The 20,200-nt window shown below is 49.8% G+C and overlaps 2 protein-coding genes across 2 annotated transcripts; one reads left to right on the top strand and one right to left on the bottom strand.

The window, feature by feature from the left end:
- The first annotated feature begins 629 nt into the window (after positions 1-629).
- spsb3b (splA/ryanodine receptor domain and SOCS box containing 3b) lies at positions 630-11,153 on the top strand. The gene is made up of 7 exons (XM_084456636.1): positions 630-848; positions 4,746-4,890; positions 5,851-6,043; positions 6,732-6,919; positions 8,144-8,246; positions 8,981-9,106; positions 9,731-11,153. Exons 2-7 carry the CDS (start codon positions 4,753-4,755, stop codon positions 10,204-10,206), a joined length of 1,224 nt encoding a protein of 407 aa, XP_084312762.1. The 5' UTR covers positions 630-848; positions 4,746-4,752; the 3' UTR covers positions 10,207-11,153.
- A 419-nt stretch (positions 11,154-11,572) lies between these two features.
- On the bottom strand, positions 11,573-18,996 carry eme2 (essential meiotic structure-specific endonuclease subunit 2). The gene is made up of 8 exons (XM_084456013.1): positions 18,525-18,996; positions 18,211-18,395; positions 17,630-17,722; positions 17,415-17,539; positions 16,752-16,815; positions 16,261-16,376; positions 13,304-13,493; positions 11,573-11,964 (listed from the first exon to the last, which is right to left on the bottom strand). The coding sequence occupies exons 1-8, from the start codon at positions 18,985-18,987 to the stop codon at positions 11,809-11,811; spliced, it is 1,392 nt and encodes a 463-aa protein (XP_084312139.1). The 5' UTR covers positions 18,988-18,996; the 3' UTR covers positions 11,573-11,808.
- Positions 18,997-20,200: the final 1,204 nt, after the last annotated feature.

A 20,200-nucleotide genomic window follows, 5' to 3' on the forward strand; every position in this document is an offset into this window, starting at 1 on the left:
GCGAGGATTGCGTTTTACTCCCGCCTCTACATGTGAACCACCAATTGATCGTCAGTACGCCGCTTTACTATTATACAATATTTTTTAAGTGCGCAACAGCCCGATGCGCTCAGCACATACATCCATATTCACATGTAACTGTAAATTTGATTGATTGAAATTATTCAGTTCTATAATGACCATTTTATTTTTCCACGATGTTAGAGTGCTTCTTGGGTGCTCATGTTACAGTCTGTAATAGAAGAGAAATCTCAGAAAGCTCTCAAATATTTAGGAACGAGCTGGCCAATTCGGTTGATTACATTTTCTCAATTCACTATGCCATAATAAGTTAATTACTATGAAATATGAGGTACACCAACCGGCTTTCCCACACTTTATCTAATCAACATATCTAGGCAATAATTAACCTAGACGGTTCAAATGACAGACGCCAACACTTCTCAACACTACAGTATCATATTAAACATCATCAGCCTGTTTAGCCCGCCAGGAAAAATAGTATCAACTCCTCCCTGTGCGTCTCCCGTCCAATCAGAACTGGCCGAGGGCGTGGCGGCCGTGTTTACGTGTGGCGTGTTGGGAAGTAGGTCAGAACAAACAAGAAAACCTGTCTGATAGAGATGACAACACCAGGATCACGTCTAGAAAACCTGTCTGCTAGTTCAAACACCAGGACCACGTCTAGAAGACCTGTCTGCTAGTTCAAACACCAGGATCACGTCTAGAAAACCTGTCTGCTAGTTCAAACACCAGGACCACGTCTAGAAAACCTGTCTGCTAGTTCAAACACCAGGACCACGTCTAGAAAACCTGTCTGCTAGTTCAAACACCAGGATCACGTTTAGGTAAGTGCAAAGGACGCCAAATCCTTTATCCAGACCATGAAGGGATATTATACGTTAGATTAGATTGTTTTTACCTTCCTTATGCCTGATTGTTGATATGAAAGAAACGTAGCAGTGTAGGCTAATTACCTTGGGACTGCAGATTTCTAAATTCGCATTTATGGCGATATGTGTAGGCCTACATAATGTGTACAATGTTGCTGGTTTCTTCCTGACTGGTCGTGTCACGTGTGTGTATCTTTTAACTGCATATCGAGATGAAATCTCTTTACGGACTAGCCTACATTGTCAACCGCCCAAAAAAGAGCAGCCAGGTGCATGTGCCTCCTATAAACGGACTGTGCGCCTGTATGCTAAATAGTTATCCTACTATAACTAAATAGACCAGCGCCGTATACTGTACATTGAATGACCTCTATGGACTCAAATCTAGGCCCACAGATCCAGCGTGAACTGATTTCAGTGGGGGACAAATCATTTTAAAGTAACCGTAGGCTATATCATTCTGGACATGCAAAACCAATAATGCTGATGAAGTTATCTTCAGTGGGAATGGAAATATGATTAGCCATGTGGTCTGTGTTCAGTGGTCGTGTATAACATAGTAAATCAAAACAAATTAAGCCTGTTTAAAGATTAGGCTATCCTGGGGTCAGGGCTCCTGTACTGTACATGTACACTGTACATGTACAGTAGGCTATGTAGGCTAAACCCCGTTAAAGTGAGCGCGCCAGACTAGCTAATCTGCATTATTGACAATTATCTCATGCACCTGTTTCATCAGCAGCAGCCACCTGCTCTGTTTGGCACGCCCTCGGGGTCTGTTTGCATCCCGTCTAACCCTCATTATTCTTTATCAAATGATTCCAGAAGTGAACAGCAATATCCGCAATACGGCGAACACAGAATGAGTGTTCATGATGTCAGTTCCGTGAGTTCAGTTTGAATCCGTCCCATAGTGACTGGCTGGCCACTGAGTGTCATTGGAAGTGACTTAAAGGCCCTGACACACCAACCCGACATCAGTGCTGACGAGGACTTACTATACGTGTGAAGTGCTTGTCAGCGCCAAGACCTATTTACCCCACCAGTGTTGGGGGTCAAAGATACAGGGGGAACGGTAGCAGCATCGTTCAGATCCGCCCGTGGACACAGTGGAGTCAGCGCAGGTCAGGTGACGTTATCGCTAATTATCTGCCGGAGCTCTCAGACAGGGCGCTGCCTGTCAGACACCGGAAAGCAGGTGAGAGTTGAAAGGTCAAATCTGGCATGTGGAAACAGCTCCCAGCGCCAAGTAGGACGATGTTGAGCAACGTTAGGGGGACACCAAAGTGGGCTAGCGCATCATAGGTCAGCACATAGTAGACAGCACATTCTATAGAGGGTTTACATGACCGGCCATGTTGGGGGTTAAAGCAAAGGTTTAGATTAACCAGCTAGATTGATCAATAGACAGATAGATAGAACTACATAGATAGATAGACCTAGATAGAGGTCAGTAGACAGTGAGACCTATCTAACTAGCTAGCTATCTACATTCAGTAGCCTAAAACCTCCAACATGGCCGACTGATGACGGACCGTGAATGTACACAAGGGCCCTAGCTCAGTCTTTTAGTTTAGTTTGAGTTTACTCTGACAGGAAAACAAGGTGTTCTGTTACCTCTAGGATAGTTAGGAGAGTGAGAGAGGGGTTATCCCCAACAAAAACCAACAGAAAAAAGTTCCTTTAGCAGTAGTTTGGTGGAACCTGCACTTCATTCATGTACTGTAGGTCACGTTAGGCAAGGCAAGTTTATTTGTATAGCACATTTCAGCAACAAGGCAATTCAAAGTGATGTACATGAGACATTAAAAGCAGCAAGACAAAGTGCAACACATAAAAGGTCATATAAAACGAAATGCAAAAAATGACACTTTTCTTTATCACATACTCAAACCTTCTCTCTCTCCACTCACTTACGTACAATGTCCTTCTGTATAGTTGCTCGCTGGCTTTTCACCAGTGCCTCAAACATCCTTTCTGAGCAAGGGACCACATCAGCTGTCAGTGGCCCACTGTTGTGTCACTAGGCACACCTTGCACCAAAAATCCAACTTCTCCATTTCCAACATACATTTCCTTCTTTCAGTCGTTCAAGGGTTCTACTAGACGGCATGCTGGATACTGACACTGAGCTGTGCCTCACATGTTACATTACAGTCATTTAGCAGACGCTTTTATCCAAAGCGACTAACAATAATTGCATTTAACGTAGGAAAAGCCAATGTACTACTACTTGCTTACATGCTACTTGCTACTTGCTCACATGTGACTGCCCCTCCAGCGTGTAGACTGATCCCCCCAGGGCGCTTCTTCAGGCTGAAATGGGCTGTGTGTCATGTTCCCTCGTGATTGAATTAGCCTGGTTTAAGTCAGGGGAAGGTGATGCACTTCGGTATGTAGGCTAATATCACGTAGGGGTGCTCCAAAGAATCGATTCTTGAAAGGATCGCGATTCTTAATGGCGCGATTCCTGAATCGATTCAGCTTTCACCCAACTCCCAAGAATCGATTTTTCTTCTTTTTTTTCCTCTCTCTCTCCTGAGCACTTTCACTTGAGAAGTAGTTGCATGTTTTATTTAAGTTCAGCAAACTAACTGTGAATTGAGAAATACTTGAAGTTGAAGAGAAATAGTTTCCTTGTTTTATTAATGTTCAGCATGGTCACTGACTGAATTGAGAAATACTGGAAGTTTAAAGTTCATGACTGTTGTGCTTGAGAGATTGAATGTCAAGTTCAGCATGCCGTTAATAAATTACTTTTTGGTCTTAGACTTGCCTTTGTGTGCTATTGCTATATAAAACTACATAATATTATACCCTTTATTCTGCTATATTCCACTTTCTTAGCACACATCGGACTGGAGCAGATCCTAAAATACGTCTTTGTAGAAAATCCATTGAGAATTGAGAATCGATTCTAGATTCTGGAATCGAGAATCAATTCTGGAATCGGATCGTGACCCCAGGAATGGGATCGGATCGTGGCTTAGTGGAATCGGAGCCCCCCTAATATCACGCCAGATATACGCAGGCTACCAGGCCATTGGACATGCAGTATAGTGAACGAATGAGTAAATGTTATTATTGAATGACTTGAATAAGCGTATGAAAATGTGATCCCTTCTGAAGACGGGGCTAGGCCACTGGACCCTTCAATACAGCGTCATGGCACAACATTTGCTTGTGAATAATGAAACTTCAAAGCGTTATAGAGCCTCATAGACCACCATGGCCCCTGACTAGGGCCTCATGACAGACTGTAGAGGAACCACCATGGCCCCTGACTAGGGCCACATGACAGACTGTAGAGGAACCACCATGGCCCCTGACTAGGGCCTCATGACAGACTGTAGAGGAACCACCATGGCCCCTGACTAGGGCCTCATGACAGACTGTAGAGGAACCACCATGGCCCCTGACTAGGGCCTCATGACAGACTGTAGAGGAACCACCATGGCCCCTGACTAGGGCCTCATGACAGACTGTAGAGGAACCACCATGGCCCCTGACTAGGGCCTCATGACAGACTGTAGAGGAACCACCATGGCCCCTGACTAGGGCCTCATGACAGACTGTAGAGGAACCACCATGGCCCCTGACTAGGGCCTCATGACAGACTGTAGAGGAACCACCATGGCCCCTGACTAGGGCCTCATGACAGACTGTAGAGGAACCACCATGGCCCCTGACTAGGGCCACATGACAGACTGTAGAGGAACCACCATGGCCCATGACTAGGGCCTCATGACAGACTGTAGAGGAACCACCATGGCCCCTGACTAGGGCCTCATGACAGACTGTAGAGGAACCACCATGGCCCCTGACTGTCCCATTTCTGCCTCCTGTCTGTAGATACGCCATGTTGAGGCGGAGCAGAGACGGACGCGCTCGCCAGTACACGTGGAGCGGGACGCCGCGGGAGGAGGAGGAGGAGGAGGAGGACGCCGCCGCGGTGCTGGCCGCCGAGAGGGAGGAGTGGAGCAGGGAGAGCACACAGGTGAGAGGGAGGGAGGGGGAGAGAGAGAGAGGGAGGGAGGAGTGGAGCAGGGAGAGCACACAGGTGAGAGGGAGGGAGGGAGGGAGGGAGGGAGGGAGGGAGGGAGGGAGGGAGGGGAGAGAGAGAGAGGGAGGGAGGAGTGGAGCAGGGAGAGCACACAGGTGAGAGGGAGGCAGGGGGAGAGAGAGAGAGGGAGGGAGGAGTGGAGCAGGGAGAGCACACAGGTGAGAGGGAGGCAGGGGGAGAGAGAGAGAGGGAGGGAGGAGTGGAGCAGGGAGAGCACACAGGTGAGAGGGAGGGAGGGGGAGAGAGAGAGAGAGAGGGAGGGAGGAGTGGAGCAGGGAGGGGGGATGGGGGGAGGGGGGGACCTCAAGATATTAGAAGATGTAGGGAATGGAATGATGGGAAGTGAGAGAGGAGGCATTAAGGGAAGGAAGGAGGACTTTGGGGGAGGAGGGGGAGGTGTAGCCTATTTTGAGCTACAGTATAACAGTACAGTACATCAGTAGAGTATAACAGTACAGTATAACAGTGCTGATAAGTGCAGCACTCCTCTCATCAAGAACAAAACTGAGACATAAAGATTTGTTTTACATTTAAAGCAGTGACATCAGCATGAGTTCTCCTTCCTGCACGACCGCTAGCTTCCCACTGGGGGGTCCAGCTTCCCACTGGGGGGTCCAGCTTCCCACTGGGGGGTCCAGCTTCCCACTGGGGGGATCCAGCTTCCCACTGGGGGGGTCCAGCTTCCCACTGGGGGTCCAGCTTCTCAAAATGTCTGTGGGGTGCCCTGAGGCACAGGGGAGGGGGTGGGTCTGTATTTATGGCCAGGGGCTATTTTTACCCGCTGGCACACTTCACAGCAGTGAGTTCCTGCCCTGTCTCAACCCCGACGTCCCCATGGCCGCGGTCTCTGTCCGCTCCCTGGACAGCGCACTCAGTCCCGTGTGTGTCCCCCAGATCAGCGACTCGGACTCCGAGGGGGACTTCCTGGACATCTCCCCGTCTGCGGTGGCGGGGGCACTTCCAGAGGCGGTGCCGGTGACCGGGGAGTCGTACTGCCGCTGCCACGCCCAGGAGGAGCTGGGTGGCGGGGAGCTGCTGGAGGCCGGCCGGCCCCTCCACCACTGCCTCTGCGGGGAGGAGGACCAGGGTGAGTGGGGGGGGGAGGAGGACCAGGGTGAGTGGGGAGTGGGGGGGGGGGGGGGAGGACCAGGGTGAGTGGGGAGTGGGGGGGGGAGGAGGACCAGGGTGAGTGGGGGGGGACCAGGGTGAGTGGGGGGGGACCAGGGTGAGTGGGGGGGGACCAGGGTGAGTGGGGGGGGGGAGGAGGACCAGGGTGAGTGGGGGGGGGGGGGGGGGGGGACCAGGGTGAGTGGGGGGGGACCAGGGTGAGTGGGGGGGGGGGGGGGACCAGGGTGAGTGGGGGGGGACCAGGGTGAGTGGGGGGGGGGGGGGACCAGGGTGAGTGTGGGGGGGAGGGCATGTCCGGTGCGGAGCAGGTTCGGAAAAATGTGGCAATGTGTGACTGACTTGTGTGTGTGTCAATTTGTGTGTGTGCGTGTTTTCAATTATAATCTTTATTTACTGTAGTCTGTGAATGAGTGTGAACGAATCCCAGTTTATTGACTGCATGTTATGCTAATAACATAGACTAGGGAGGGGGGTAGACTGGAGGGGGGGGTAGACTAGGGGGGGGTAGACTGGGGGGGGGGTAGACTAGGGGGGGGTAGACTGGGGGGGGGTAGACTAGGGAAGGGGGGGGGTTGGCTAGGGAGGGGCCTGTGAGAAAACAGACCTTCTTCCAGGTGGATTGACCCTGCGGCCGGCTGTCCTGGCAGGTTTTGACTGGGTGTGGGACGAGGCCTGTAAGTCAGCGGAGGCCTTCCTGAGCTGTGAGGACCGCAAGGTCAGCTTCCACTCCGACTACAGCTGCGGCACGGCCGCCGCCAGGGGCACCAGGGAGCTGGCGGACGGACAGCACTTCTGGGAGATCAAGATGACCTCGCCCGTCTACGGCACCGACATGGTGGGCAGCGACGCGTCCGTGGACTCACCCTGCCATAACCTCAACATGCTGATCAGTCTGTAGACTAACCCTGCCATAACCTCAACATGCTGATCAGTCTGTAGACTAATCCTACCATAACCTCAACATGCTGATCATTCTATAGACTAATCCTACCATAACCTCAACATGCTGATCAGTCTGTAGACTAACCCTGCCATAACCTCAACATGGTGATCAGTCTGTAGACTAACCCTGCCATAACCTCAACATGGTGATCAGTCTGTAGACTAACCCTGCCATAACCTCAACATGCTGATCAGTCTGTAGACTAACCCTGCCATAACCTCAACATGGTGATCAGTCTGTAGACTAACCCTGCCATAACCTCAACATGCTGATCAGTCTGTAGACTAACCCTGCCATAACCTCAACATGCTGATCAGTCTGTAGACTAACCCTGCCATAACCTCAACATGGTGATCAGTCTGTAGACTAACCCTGCCATAACCTCAACATGCTGATCAGTCTGTAGACTAACCCTGCCATAACCTCAACATGCTGATCAGTCTGTAGACTAACCCTGCCATAACCTCAACATGCTGATCAGTCTGTAGACTAACCCTGCCATAACCTCAACATGCTGATCAGTCTGTAGACTAACCCTGCCATAACCTCAACATGCTGATCAGTCTGTAGACTAACCCTGAGCTGGTTACCATAACATCAACATGTGGTGTTACAGATTTAAACGCATGGGGTAGATACTGTACATTATAAAAATATTTGCATGAGCTCTAGATAGATAGAACGATAGATAGATAGATAGATAGATAGATAGATAGATAGATAGATAGATAGAACGGTAGATAGATAGATAGATAGATAGATAGATAGATAGATAGATAGATAGATAGATAGATAGAACGATAGGTAGAAGTCTTTATTTAGACAGGGAAGAACATACTGAGACCAGGTCTCTTTTACAGATGTGTCCTGCTTACAAACAACATACACAGAAGTACAGTAGCAGAGGAACGAAACATGCAACATTGACAGCATGCAATGAATGAACTTACAATGTATGAACTTACAATGATTACAGAATCTGGCGTAATCAGTGTGTATCAAATATATTTTTGATAAATTACCTGTGGATTGCCTCCTGTTTAGATTGTGTTGTTTATTTGTTTATTGCCTCCTGTTTAGATCGTGTTGTTTATTTGTTTATTGCCTCCTGTTTAGATGGTGGGCATCGGGACATCTGAGGTGAACCTGGAGAAGAACAGGCACAGTTTCTGCAGCATGCTGGGAGCTGACGAGGACAGCTGGGGTCTCTCCTACACAGGTAGAGAACAGCTGGGGTCTCTCCTACACAGGTAGAACAACATGCTGGGGTCTCTCCTACACAGGTAGAGAACAGCTGGGGTCTCTCCTACACAGGTAGAACAACATGCTGGGGTCTCTCCTACACAGGTAGAGAACAGCTGGGGTCTCTCCTACACAGGTAGAACAACATGCTGGGGTCTCTCCTACACAGGTGGGGAAGGATCAGCGCTTTCTCTCTCTCTCTCTCTCCCTCTCTCTCTCTCTCTCTCTCCCTCTCTCTCTCTCTCTCTCTCTCTGTCTCTCAGCAGTGTCACTGATAGGAATGATGGACCAGGGTCCAATAGTAGTTGAGTTTCTTTCAGATGTGTTGAAGCTGTGCTTGTTTGGGCCTTGGCGAGTGGTGAAGGGGTTCGTGTTTAGAATGATTCCATCACTGGGGAAGCAAACACTCACCCACCTGGCACTCTAGGCTTAAACAAACACTCAGTAGTAGTTCAGCAGATGCTAGAAGCACGATTTGACTTGACACAGGACAGGACTGAAGCGCCCCCGTCAGAATCCCCCAGGCGGTGTGGGTCAGAATCCCCCAGGCGGTGTGGGTCAGAATCCCCCAGGCGGTGTGGGTCAGAATCCCCCAGGCGGTGTGGGTCAGAATCCCCCAGGCGGTGTGCGTCAGAATCCCCCAGGCGGTGTGGGTCAGAATCCCCCAGGCGGTGTGGGTCAGTAGTTGTTTGTGTTCTGACGCCCCCCCAGGTCTCCTGCAGCACAAAGGAGACAAGGTGAGCTTCTCGTCACGCTTCGGCCAGGGCTCCATCATCGGCCTGCACCTGGACACCTGGCACGGCACGCTCACCTTCTACAAGAACCGACGGCTCATTGGTGAGTGAGTGAGGAGGAGAGTAGGACGACCAGAGAGCAAGCTATCTGTTTACAGGCTGTTTACAGGCTGTCTGTTTACCAGCTGTCTGTTTACAGGCTGTCTGTTTACCAGCTGTCTGTTTACAGGCTATCTGTTTACAGGTTGTCTATTTACAGCCTGTCTGTTTACTCTGATTTATATTACAGTGTCGCTTTATTACATTAGCTTCTTTTTTCTTTTTTTTTCAAGTGAGTGAAACAGCAAAACAACAACACTATATAGTCACTATTTTTTTGGCCGTACAGTAGTTGTGACAAACAGTAAGTTGGCGCAGTGCCATTTATTCTAGAATGACTCGATTTCTAACTGTCTGTGTCCATCTCCCCTCTCCTGACTCTCTCCTCTCCCTCCCTCTCTCTCTCCTTTCTTCATCTTCTCTCTTCTATCTCTCTCCCCCTCTTCTCTCCCTCCCTCCCTCCCTCTCTCCTTTCTTCATCTTCTCTCTTCTATCTCTCTCCCCCTCTCTTCTCTCTCCCTCCCTCCCTCTCTCCTTTCTTCATCTTCTCTCTTCTATCTCTCTCCCCCTCTCTTCTCTCTCCCTCCCTCCCTCTCTCCCCTTTCTTCATCTCCCTCCCCTCCCTCAGGCGTAGCTTCCACCAAGCTACAGAACAGGAAGTTCTACCCCATGGTGTGCTCGACCGCAGCCAAGAGCAGTATGAAGGTGATCCGGTCCTGCTACTCCCCCACCTCCCTGCAGTACCTGTGCTGCTCGCGCCTGCGCCCTCTGCTCCCCGCCGGGCCCCACGCCCTGGCCGCCCTGGCCCTGCCCCCCGGGCTGCGCCACCACCTCCACGCCCGGCTGGGCTGGGTCTTCAGCCTGGACGACCAGGCCACGCCCCGGCCGGGCCCCAAGCAGCCGGGGGACTCACCCGCCGATCCCAGCCCCCGCCCCGGCCGCCCAGACGGCCTCGCCGCCCGCTTTCTCCCAAGGCCCGGCCCTGACCCCGGCCCCGACCCTGCTCCATGCCAGTGCCCCTGTCTGCCCGGCGCCCGATCCGACCCGGACGGCTGCTCGTCGGAACCGGAGGACTACCAGAGCAAGAGGTGCCGCTGGACATGACCTGTTCTCCGCAGCCGTTCCCAGCATGCAATTCCAAACTGGCACTTTACCCTGCACCTTATCCCACGATGCCACAGTCCTCTGCCTGTGGAAACGTCATGTAGGAAAGTAGTCCTGAATTTCTCCTGCTGAGATTCGGGAGAATGTTCTGGAAGGAGTGTCTTCGCGCCCTTCAGAATGTTTTCTGTCTTGTTTTTCAGAGCACTTTGATTGGATAAATGCAAAGAAGGGGGGAGGGGCATATGTAATGCGTGTGTGTTAAGTCAAAGACCTGTAGCACGACCCCCCTCACACACACACACACACGGTCTGGGGAGGACATGAGTCAATTGTCATTCACACCAGGAAGACTAGTGGTTCCCTTTTGAGTCGACTACTGGGGATCCACTAAACGATAAATAAACAATAATAAAACATTAGACCTCCATCCAAGTCACCGTCTCTGATAGATACTGTAGCCACTGCCGGTGAATGGAGGTTGACGGAGCCAACTGAAGCAAACTTGTGGATCGCTAATCATATTCAAATGTTTATGTGTGTATATATATAAATATGCCAGTCACTTGTCTCTGAAACCCTGGTAGCCTGATGTGTGTGTGCTGTGCTCAGCTCATGTAACTCATGGCTTGATGAGAAAGGAACAGGCCTGTTGATAGGGCCAAGGCAGAACCTTATTTGGCAGCCTGGCGAACGTTTGTTTTCTGACAAAGATGCTTAACGGGAAGATGAGTAGTTTTTCATACTGTGGAGGTTTGTGGTCATTTTCTAAATGTTTTCTACGGTGCATTAGCATGTGTTGGCACATGGCCGTGTGCAGTAGCGGTTTGCGCTTCAAATTTGCTTTTTCTAATAAACTGATTCTACTGTCGGTTCATTTTCATGCCATGTGTACGGCCTTTCTCACTGTAGCAAATTTAAATGAAAATAAAATTGAAATCAAGGATGGATTTGACATCTGTTTAAATCAAACTCAATGTCGTGAGAATAGGATGTTTTTTTCAACGAGTTACGCAGATGACCAAATATTTTACCATGTTTGATACCAAACATTTTATAATTTATTCACTTAACTTCTATTATGTAAATGAACAGTGTGAAAATCTGTGCATGTAAACTTATGCAAACATCACACTAAATATGCAGTCAGAGGCTTGAGAAGGTCGCTGGTTGAGTGAGTTCACTGAGTTAGCAGCTAAGAGCAGATTAGTCCATATAGCCTGGTCCACAGGGGTCCAGGTGGGTCCAGTATGGTCCAGGTGGGTCCATGTCAGTCCAGTATGGTCCAGGTGGGTCCATGTCAGTCCAGTATGGTCCACAGGGGTCCAGGTGGGTCCATGTCAGTCCAGTATGGTCCAGGTGGGTCCATGTCAGTCCAGTATGGTCCACAGGGGTCCAGGTGGGTCCATGTCAGTCCAGTATGGTCCAGGTGGGTCCATGTCAGTCCAGTATGGTCCACAGGGGTCCAGGTGGGTCCAGTATGGTCCATGTCAGTCCAGTATGGTCCAGGTGGGTCCATGTCAGTCCAGTATGGTCTACAGGGTTCCAGGTGGGTCCATGTCAGTCCAGTATGGTCCAGGTGGGTCCATGTCAGTCCAGGTGGGATCAGTCCAGGACCAGATGGGGGTTCTGGGTGGTGAGGAAGCGGTAAACCCTGGTGGAGATCTCCGGTCCGACGCGTCTCTCCTTCCCCCCGCTCCTCACCAGGAGCCCGGCCAGCAGGCCCCGCCTCCCCTCCTCCGTCTCCACGCCCCCGTACGCCTGGAGGACGCAACATGAGGGCGTTACAGCATGGCGGTGTTACAGGATGGAGGTGTTACAGGATGATGGCATTACAGCGTTACAGGGCGTTACAACACGCCAAAACACCATTATACACAATTCCATCAATTCAGAGCCTGACAGTAAAATAAAATTCCAATTCAATGACTGATTAGGCATTTATTTATTTACATTTTCAATTAAATGTTACACTCTAACAGAGAAAACTGAAACGGAAGTGACTCACACCTCGATCCCCAGACGGCACAGGGCTGGATAACATCATCCACTATGACCTGTACGTCCTGAACATACCTACTATCTAGATATACAACCCCTCCTCTCTCTCACACACACGCACACACACAACACACACCACACAACACACACCACACAACACACACCACACAACACACACCACCCCACACAGCCAGCCAGCCGGTCGGTCCTTATAGGTATACAAGTCTTCCCAAATTATCAAGGACATGTTAATGGAATTGTAGCTCTTGCACTGCCATCGCTTTATGTATTTTTCGTTGTATATTTTATTATTTGGACAAAGATGTCTGAATGTTTGTATCACTGGCAAAACATTTTTTTTTTTAAAGTTAAGTCTTTTCCATGACTGCACTATGAGAAGATCCAGTACCTGCCCTAGGACACACAGGAGGTCCAGTACCTGCCCTAGGACACACAGGAGGTCCAGTACCTGCCCTAGGACACAGAGAAGGTCCAGTACCTGCCCTAGGACACAGAGAAGGTCCGGTACCTGCCCTAGGACACAGAGAAGGTCCAGTACCTGCACTAAGACACACAGGAGGTCCAGTACCTGCCCTAGGACACAGAGAAGGTCCAGTACCTGCACTAAGACACACAGGAGGTCCAGTACCTGCCCTAGGACACAGAGAAGGTCCAGTACCTGCACTAAGACACACAGGAGGTCCAGTACCTGCACTAAGACACACAGGAGGTCCAGTACCTGCACTAAGACACACAGGAGGTCCAGTACCTGCACTAAGACACACAGGAGGTCCAGTACCTGCACTAAGACACACAGGAGGTCCAGTACCTGCCCTAGGACACAGAGAAGGTCCGGTACCTGCCCTAGGACACAGAGAAGGTCCAGTACCTGCACTAGGACACAGAGAAGGTCCGGTACCTGCACTAGGACACAGAGAAGGTCCGGTACCTGCACTAGGACACAGAGAAGGTCCGGTACCTGCCCTAGGAAACAGAGAAGGTCCGGTACCTGCCCTAGGAAACAGAGAAGGTCCAGTACCTGCCCTAGGACACAGAGAAGGTCCGGTACCTGCACTAGGACACAGAGAAGGTCCGGTACCTGCAGCAGTAGCTGGGGTGATGGGTAGGCCGCCGTCACGGTGGAGGCCACCTCAGGACTGACCCGGTTGAGCTGCTGGACCTGTCTGCTCCACACCTGGTCCAGTCCGGAGCCGTCCCTCTCCACACGGACCCCGCTGGCCCACGATCCGTCCACACAGAACGGCAGCTCCGCCCGCTCCGTCAACTTCCTGGTAGAGCAGCCAATCAAATACACCCATTTTGGAGGAACCGATCAAATACCCAGAGAGCGACCGACGGGACTCTCATTCAACTCCAGAGGAGCAGCCAGAATCAATCACCTCTAATTCATTATTTTTAGGTACACATTTTTGCCCGCTATTCTTACGGCGCCTTATCTACCGCAGCCGTGAGAACAGACACACACGATATCCTTACGCCGCTGAATCTTGTTGAAATTCTGCTTTCAAAACCTACAGGTACCCAACTCTACCCCTATCCCCCACCATAACCCAAATATAAATCTACCCAACTCTAACCCTATCCCTAGCCCCCACCATAACCCAAATATAAATCTACCCAACTCTAACCCTATCCCTAGCCCCCACCATAACTCAAATATAAACCTACCCAACTCTAATCCTATCCCTAGCCTCCACCATAACCCAAATATAAACCTACCCAACTCTACCCCTATCCCCCATCATAACCCAAATATAAACCTACCTAACTCTACCCCTATCCCCCACCATCACCCAAATATAAACCTACCCAACTCTAACCCTATCCCTAGCCTCCACCATAACCCAAATATAAACCTACCCAACTCTACCCCTATCCCCCACCATCACCCAAATATAAACCTACCCAACTCTAACCCTATCCCCCACCATCACCCAAATATAAACCTACCCAACTCTACCCCTATCCCCCACCATCACCCAAATATAAACCTACCCAACTCTAACCCTATCCCCCATCATAACCCAAATATAAACCTACCCAACTCTAACCCTATCCCCCACCATCACCCAAATATAAACCTACCCAACTCTACCCCTATCCCCCATCATCACCCAAATATAAACCTATCCAACTCTACCCCTATCCCCCATCATAACCCAAATATAAACCTACCCAACTCTACCCCTATCCCCCATCATAACCCAAATATAAACCTACCCAACTCTACCCCTATCCCCCACCATAACCCAAATATAAACCTACCCAACTCTACCCCTATCCCCCACCATAACCCAAATATAAACCTACCCAACTCTACCCCTATCCCCCACCATAACCCAAATATAAACCTACCCAACTCTACCCCTATCCCTAGCCCCTACCATAACCCAAATATAAACCTACCCAACTCTACCCCTATCCCCCATCATAACCCAAATATAAACCTACCCAACTCTACCCCTATCCCTAGCCCCCACCATAACCCAAATATAAACCTACCCAACTCTACCCCTATCCCCCACCATCGCCCAAATATAAACCTACCCAACTCTACCCCTATCCCTATCCCCTACCATAACCCAAATATAAACCTACCCAACTCTACCCCTATCCCCCACCATAACCCAAATATAAACCTACCCAACTCTACCCCTATCCCCCACCATAACCCAAATATAAACCTACCCAACTCTACCCCTATCCCCCATCATAACCCAAATATAAACCTACCCAACTCTACCCCTATCCCCCATCATAACCCAAATATAAACCTACCCAACTCTACCCCTATCCCCCATCATAACCCAAATATAAACCTACCCAACTCTACCCCTATCCCTATCCCCTACCATAACCCAAATATAAACCTACCCAACTCTACCCCTATCCCCCACCATAACCCAAATATAAACCTACCCAACTCTACCCCTATCCCCCATCATAACCCAAATATAAACCTACCCAACTCTACCCCTATCCCCCACCATAACCCAAATATAAACCTACCCAACTCTACCCCTATCCCCCACCATAACCCAAATATAAACCTACCCAACTCTACCCCTATCCCCCATCATAACCCAAATATAAACCTACCCAACTCTACCCCTATCCCCCACCATAACCCAAATATAAACCTACCCAACTCTACCCCTATCCCCCATCATAACCCAAATATAAACCTACCCAACTCTACCCCCATCCCCCACCATAACCCAAATATAAACCTACCCAACTCTACCCCTATCCCTATCCCCCATCATAACCCAAATATAAACCTACCCAACTCTACCCCTATCCCCCACCATAACCCAAATATAAACCTACCCAACTCTACCCCTATCCCCCATCATAACCCAAATATAAACCTACCCAACTCTACCCCTATCCCCCATCATAACCCAAATATAAACCTACCCAACTCTACCCCTATCCCCCATCATAACCCAAATATAAACCTACCCAACTCTACCCCTATCCCTATCCCCTACCATAACCCAAATATAAACCTACCCAACTCTACCCCTATCCCTATCCCCTACCATAACCCAAATATAAACCTACCCAACTCTACCCCTATCCCCTACCATAACCCAAATATAAACCTACCCAACTCTACCCCTATCCCCCACCATAACCCAAATATAAACCTACCCAACTCTACCCCTATCCCTAGCCCCTACCATAACCCAAATATAAACCTACCCAACTCTACCCCTATCCCCCATCATAACCCAAATATAAACCTACCCAACTCTACCCCTATCCCTAGCCCCTACCATAACCCAAATATAAACCTACCCAACTCTACCCCTATCCCCCATCATAACCCAAATATAAACCTACCCAACTCTACCCCTATCCCTAGCCCCTACCATAACCCAAATATAAGGTATTTATGGCTAAATTGCTTGAAATCGTTACTGTACTTCTGGCCGCCTTAAAAATAGCCACCTCCTTATTTTCATCCAGACTTTTTTTGATGAATGTTTCGATTGTCACAGAGTCTAAAGCAGCTCATAGTGTCCCTACTTGAGGGGCCGTTTGGCCAGGGCCTTGGTGACAGCGCACACATGGTCCGTCACCTCCTGCCAGCCATCCAGGAAGAGCACCGAGACGTTCCTGCTCAGCTGCAGGTACACCAGCACCTGAGGACAGACAGAGACCGCGGGGCAGGCTTAGACCTGCGCCAAATACTATTTGCAAATACTGTCAAGTACTTGGTATACTTGTTTTATTCTACCCAGTAAAACCAATAGAAGAGTGCCACCGGTGTAAACTGTAGTGAATCAAACGCACTACAAACACTAATACTGGATCTATTGTTTTTACTGTCTCAGCTCTGGTGTTACGATAAAATATTGAGCAATTATGACTGAAGTTGCTAAAACTAGTCATCCAAACTAGTCTAATTCTGTCGTTGGACAAGGACATCTGTGTGTCTGTTCAGGGACAACGTGATAAAGACTAAGGCTAGAGAATTATACGTTTTCTGTTCGTCGCAAAGCAAAGAGTCAGCTTGCCTCTTCAATGTCCAGACCGTCCATCCCCAGCTGTGACTGCAGAGTCTGGCTCACTGTCTGTCCCCTGAAAAAAAACACCCCCCGTCTATATCAAGACAGTCTGGCTCAATGGGTGGACGTAGGGTTTTGAGATAAACCTCTCGATCCCCCGACACTATTTTGCAAGGACACCGTTGGAAAAGAACAAGCTTCCCAAGACAATTGTGATTGGTTTAAAGAAATTAAAGAAAGAAAGAAATGTGTTTCCCCTCCCCTATCTCAGAATGATAATGGGGTGCAGCCAGAACAGCACAAAAGTAAGCGTGGAGTCTGTGCCACTTCGCCGCCCGAGCTGGTGTTTTGAGGGCGTATCGACGGGTCAAAATTGAAAGAGTGACAGGTCGTAGCAGCAAATGAGAGACGCTAGCCCAGGTTAGATGGGCGGGGCATATCTACAGTATGGGTGGGAATGCCCGATTGTGAAAGTCGTTACTGATTGGTCTCCCCGGGATTCCGGCGCTACCAATGAATGGCCAAGATTTGAACACCAGATTTTTGCATGAAGTGTCCCAGACCCATAGAGAGATCTGCAGCATTGCAGTAGCGTAGTTAGCGTAGCTGACATGGTGTAGAGCTCTCATGGGTCTGGCGTTGAGACGACCAAAACCTCACAGTCAGACTCACCGGCTGTCCTGGCACGACGCCAACACCACGACTGAAACCACCATCTCAGCGTTGCGGTTAACGCAATCCAACAGCGGCCTGAGGAACGACGCCACGCCCGACTCCTCTCCGTCACTCTGCAGAGTCTGGGGCCGCAACAAAAACATGGCTGCTCAAGAACACACTGAGGAGTAACACCGAGCTTGGGGGGGGGGGGGGGGGGGCGGGGCTTTTACCTGTCTAACACAGACCACCATGTCCATGAAGTCACTGACGCTCAATACCAGCAGAGCCTGCTCCTCGTCTACAGTCCCAGCGCTGGATTCACACTGACGACACACACACACACACACACACACAGATACACACACACGTAACCGTAGTACTCTTGTCTGTGTTGTGTTCAACAGTTCGACTCATGTTAAGGGCTTATCCAGGGTGGGATTCAAAACCACGTTGGACAAGCTCTCCCAGCTTGTGAGGCGGTACACTGACAGTTGCGCCAATAGGGACGTCCCTCTTGGAGGGACTGTCAGCGCTCTGTTGAGGAGAGAGTTTCACCAGCTCCTCCATGTTCCACTCAGTTACATTCACACAAACAGTGTTAGTTAGTGTTGGTTGGTATTGGTAGACGGTGCTACTATGATCCCTGCGACAGATCTCTGGATCCCTGGGGCAGATCTCTGGATCCCTGGGGCAGATCTCTGGTTACCTGGGGCAGATTTCTGGTTACCTGGGGCAGATTTCTGGTCCACTGGGGCAGATTTCTGGTTACCTGGGGCAGATTTCTGGTCCACTGGGGCAGATTTCTGGTTACCTGGGGCAGATCTCTGGTTACCTGGGGCAGATCTCTGGTTACCTGGGGCAGATCTCTGGTTACCTGGGGCAGATCTCTGGTCCATTGGACGCTGTGGGGGAGCTGCTGTGTCTCGATGCTGAACCTCCATTCGTAGGCGGACAAGGTCCCCAGCAAGATATCTGAACCCTCGTCCTGGAGAAGAGCTGCACAGGAAACACACACACACACATCTTTGAGCCTATACATACCAATCCACTACGCCTACACTGATTTCATCTGTGGTCATAAATCTAACCCCATCTCTGTCTGGTCCAAGTCAACTTGAACATCACCTGGGTCGATGCACACAGTCAGGCACTTGAGACAGTTCTCTGGTCTGTAGCATCGCAGACGCTCCGCCGCCTCCTTCCTGCTCTGCTGCTCCTCGCGCTTCTCCTCTCTCTCCCTGGCCTTGGCCGCCCGCTGCACCTCCCTGGCCCTCCTCCTCTCCTCGGCTCTCTGTCGATCCTCCTCTACCTCCTCTCTGCTCCTGCGCTTTCTGCCGGGGCTGGGCGTGCGGGCAGCGGCCTGATGTGTAGGAGGAGGAGGCACTAGAGTATCTCGCCCTGGTTCGGCTTCGGCTGCTGAATTTGAGAGCTTATTGCGATCTGGACTGCCGCCCTCCCGTTTGACGCTGTCGGCTGTTTTCTGACCGTCTTGGTCATGTGCGATAACGCGAGGTTTTTTCTCAACGTCGCTCTCACTGTCAGACTCGGATATCTCCCAGGTGTTTATCGCTCTTTTCAAAAGGGACATTTCTCAACCCAAAACTAGATGGTTTTGCGTATAAAACACGAGTCATTCCCTCGGAAATCACCGCTGTTCAGATTAAACTTAATCTGTTAAAGTCTGGCACGTTTGCGCTGTTTAGGCTACTTGCAACAAATAATTCTATGGTATGCTGTGAGGGACAAAATGCGATCAATATTTCTACTTTGAACTAGGCTACTCGTCTCCAGGGTCCGGCTCCTCTTGCTCGCAACATCACGTAATGAGCGTGCATGTACAGTTGGTGCGCGCGTCCGTGGATTAGAATCTTTAATTGGCAGCAGTAAATGACGCAGCAGCCCCTCCACAACCTCACTAACCTCATACATCCATGTCCAACCTCACCAACCCAGTATACACCCATGACCACAACCTCACTAACCTCATACATCATGACCACAACCTAATTAACCTCATACATCCATGACTACAACCTCACCAACCCAATATGCATCCATGTCCACAACCTCACTAACCCAATATACATCATGACCACAACCTAACTAACCCAATATACAGTACATCAATGACCACAACCTCACTAGCCTCATGTCCACAACCTCACCAACCCAATATACATCCATGTCCACAACCTCACTAGCCTCATACATAGTCTACATGTAGACAACAGACCGACCGCAGCAGGTGTTTGCTAAATGGACTGAAGAGCAATATGGACCTATACACCTGTATGACCTGTGCGCAGGTAAAGAACAGGTGGCTCTTCTAGGTTAACCGCTGGGCGGCTATAGCTCAGGAGGTTGAACGGGTCGGCGGTTCGAATCCCGGCTCCTGACAAAGTGTCCTTGGGCAAGACACTGAACCCAATGAGCAGCTGCCGCCATTGGTGTGTGAATGTGTGTGTGTGAATGGGTGAATGAGAGGACTTAATTGTAAAGCGCTTTTGATAAAAGCGCTATATAATTGCAGTCCATTTACCTTTTATTTGAATGTATTACACAATGTGGTCATTCAAGAGCACTGGATAGCCAGGCCTACTGAATAAAACCACAGAAGTGCGACAATATTGCAATTATCCTGAAATGTAGCTTACTAAAAATAATATTTTTTCTCTACTAAAATAATTAAAGTGTATGGATACAGATCTATAATTATGTTGATTAAATTGGTTCAGCGTTGTTCCCATTCATGGGATCCAGCCAATCGAGCGCAACCGAGGATGTGACGTACGCGCACGAGG

The sequence above is a fragment of the Borostomias antarcticus genome (genome assembly GCF_949987555.1).
Source record: "Borostomias antarcticus genome assembly, chromosome: 22".
Classification (NCBI taxonomy): domain Eukaryota; kingdom Metazoa; phylum Chordata; class Actinopteri; order Stomiiformes; family Stomiidae; genus Borostomias; species Borostomias antarcticus.

Bases quoted from the DNA above. Each gene is read 5' to 3' on its own strand.
- spsb3b (XM_084456636.1), top strand. From the start codon at position 4,753: ATGTTGAGGCGGAGCAGAGACGGACGCGCTCGCCAGTACACGTGGAGC. The intron at 6,044-6,731 runs GTGAGTGGGGGG...CTGTCCTGGCAG, and splicing joins CTGCGGGGAGGAGGACCAGG to GTTTTGACTGGGTGTGGGAC. The intron at 9,107-9,730 runs GTGAGTGAGTGA...CCCCTCCCTCAG, and splicing joins CAAGAACCGACGGCTCATTG to GCGTAGCTTCCACCAAGCTA.
- eme2 (XM_084456013.1), bottom strand. From the start codon at position 18,987: ATGTCCCTTTTGAAAAGAGCGATAAACACCTGGGAGATATCCGAGTCT. The intron at 17,540-17,629 runs GTAAAAGCCCCG...TTGCGGCCCCAG, and splicing joins TGGTGGTCTGTGTTAGACAG to ACTCTGCAGAGTGACGGAGA. The intron at 16,377-16,751 runs GCAAGCTGACTC...GTCTGTCCTCAG, and splicing joins ACGGTCTGGACATTGAAGAG to GTGCTGGTGTACCTGCAGCT.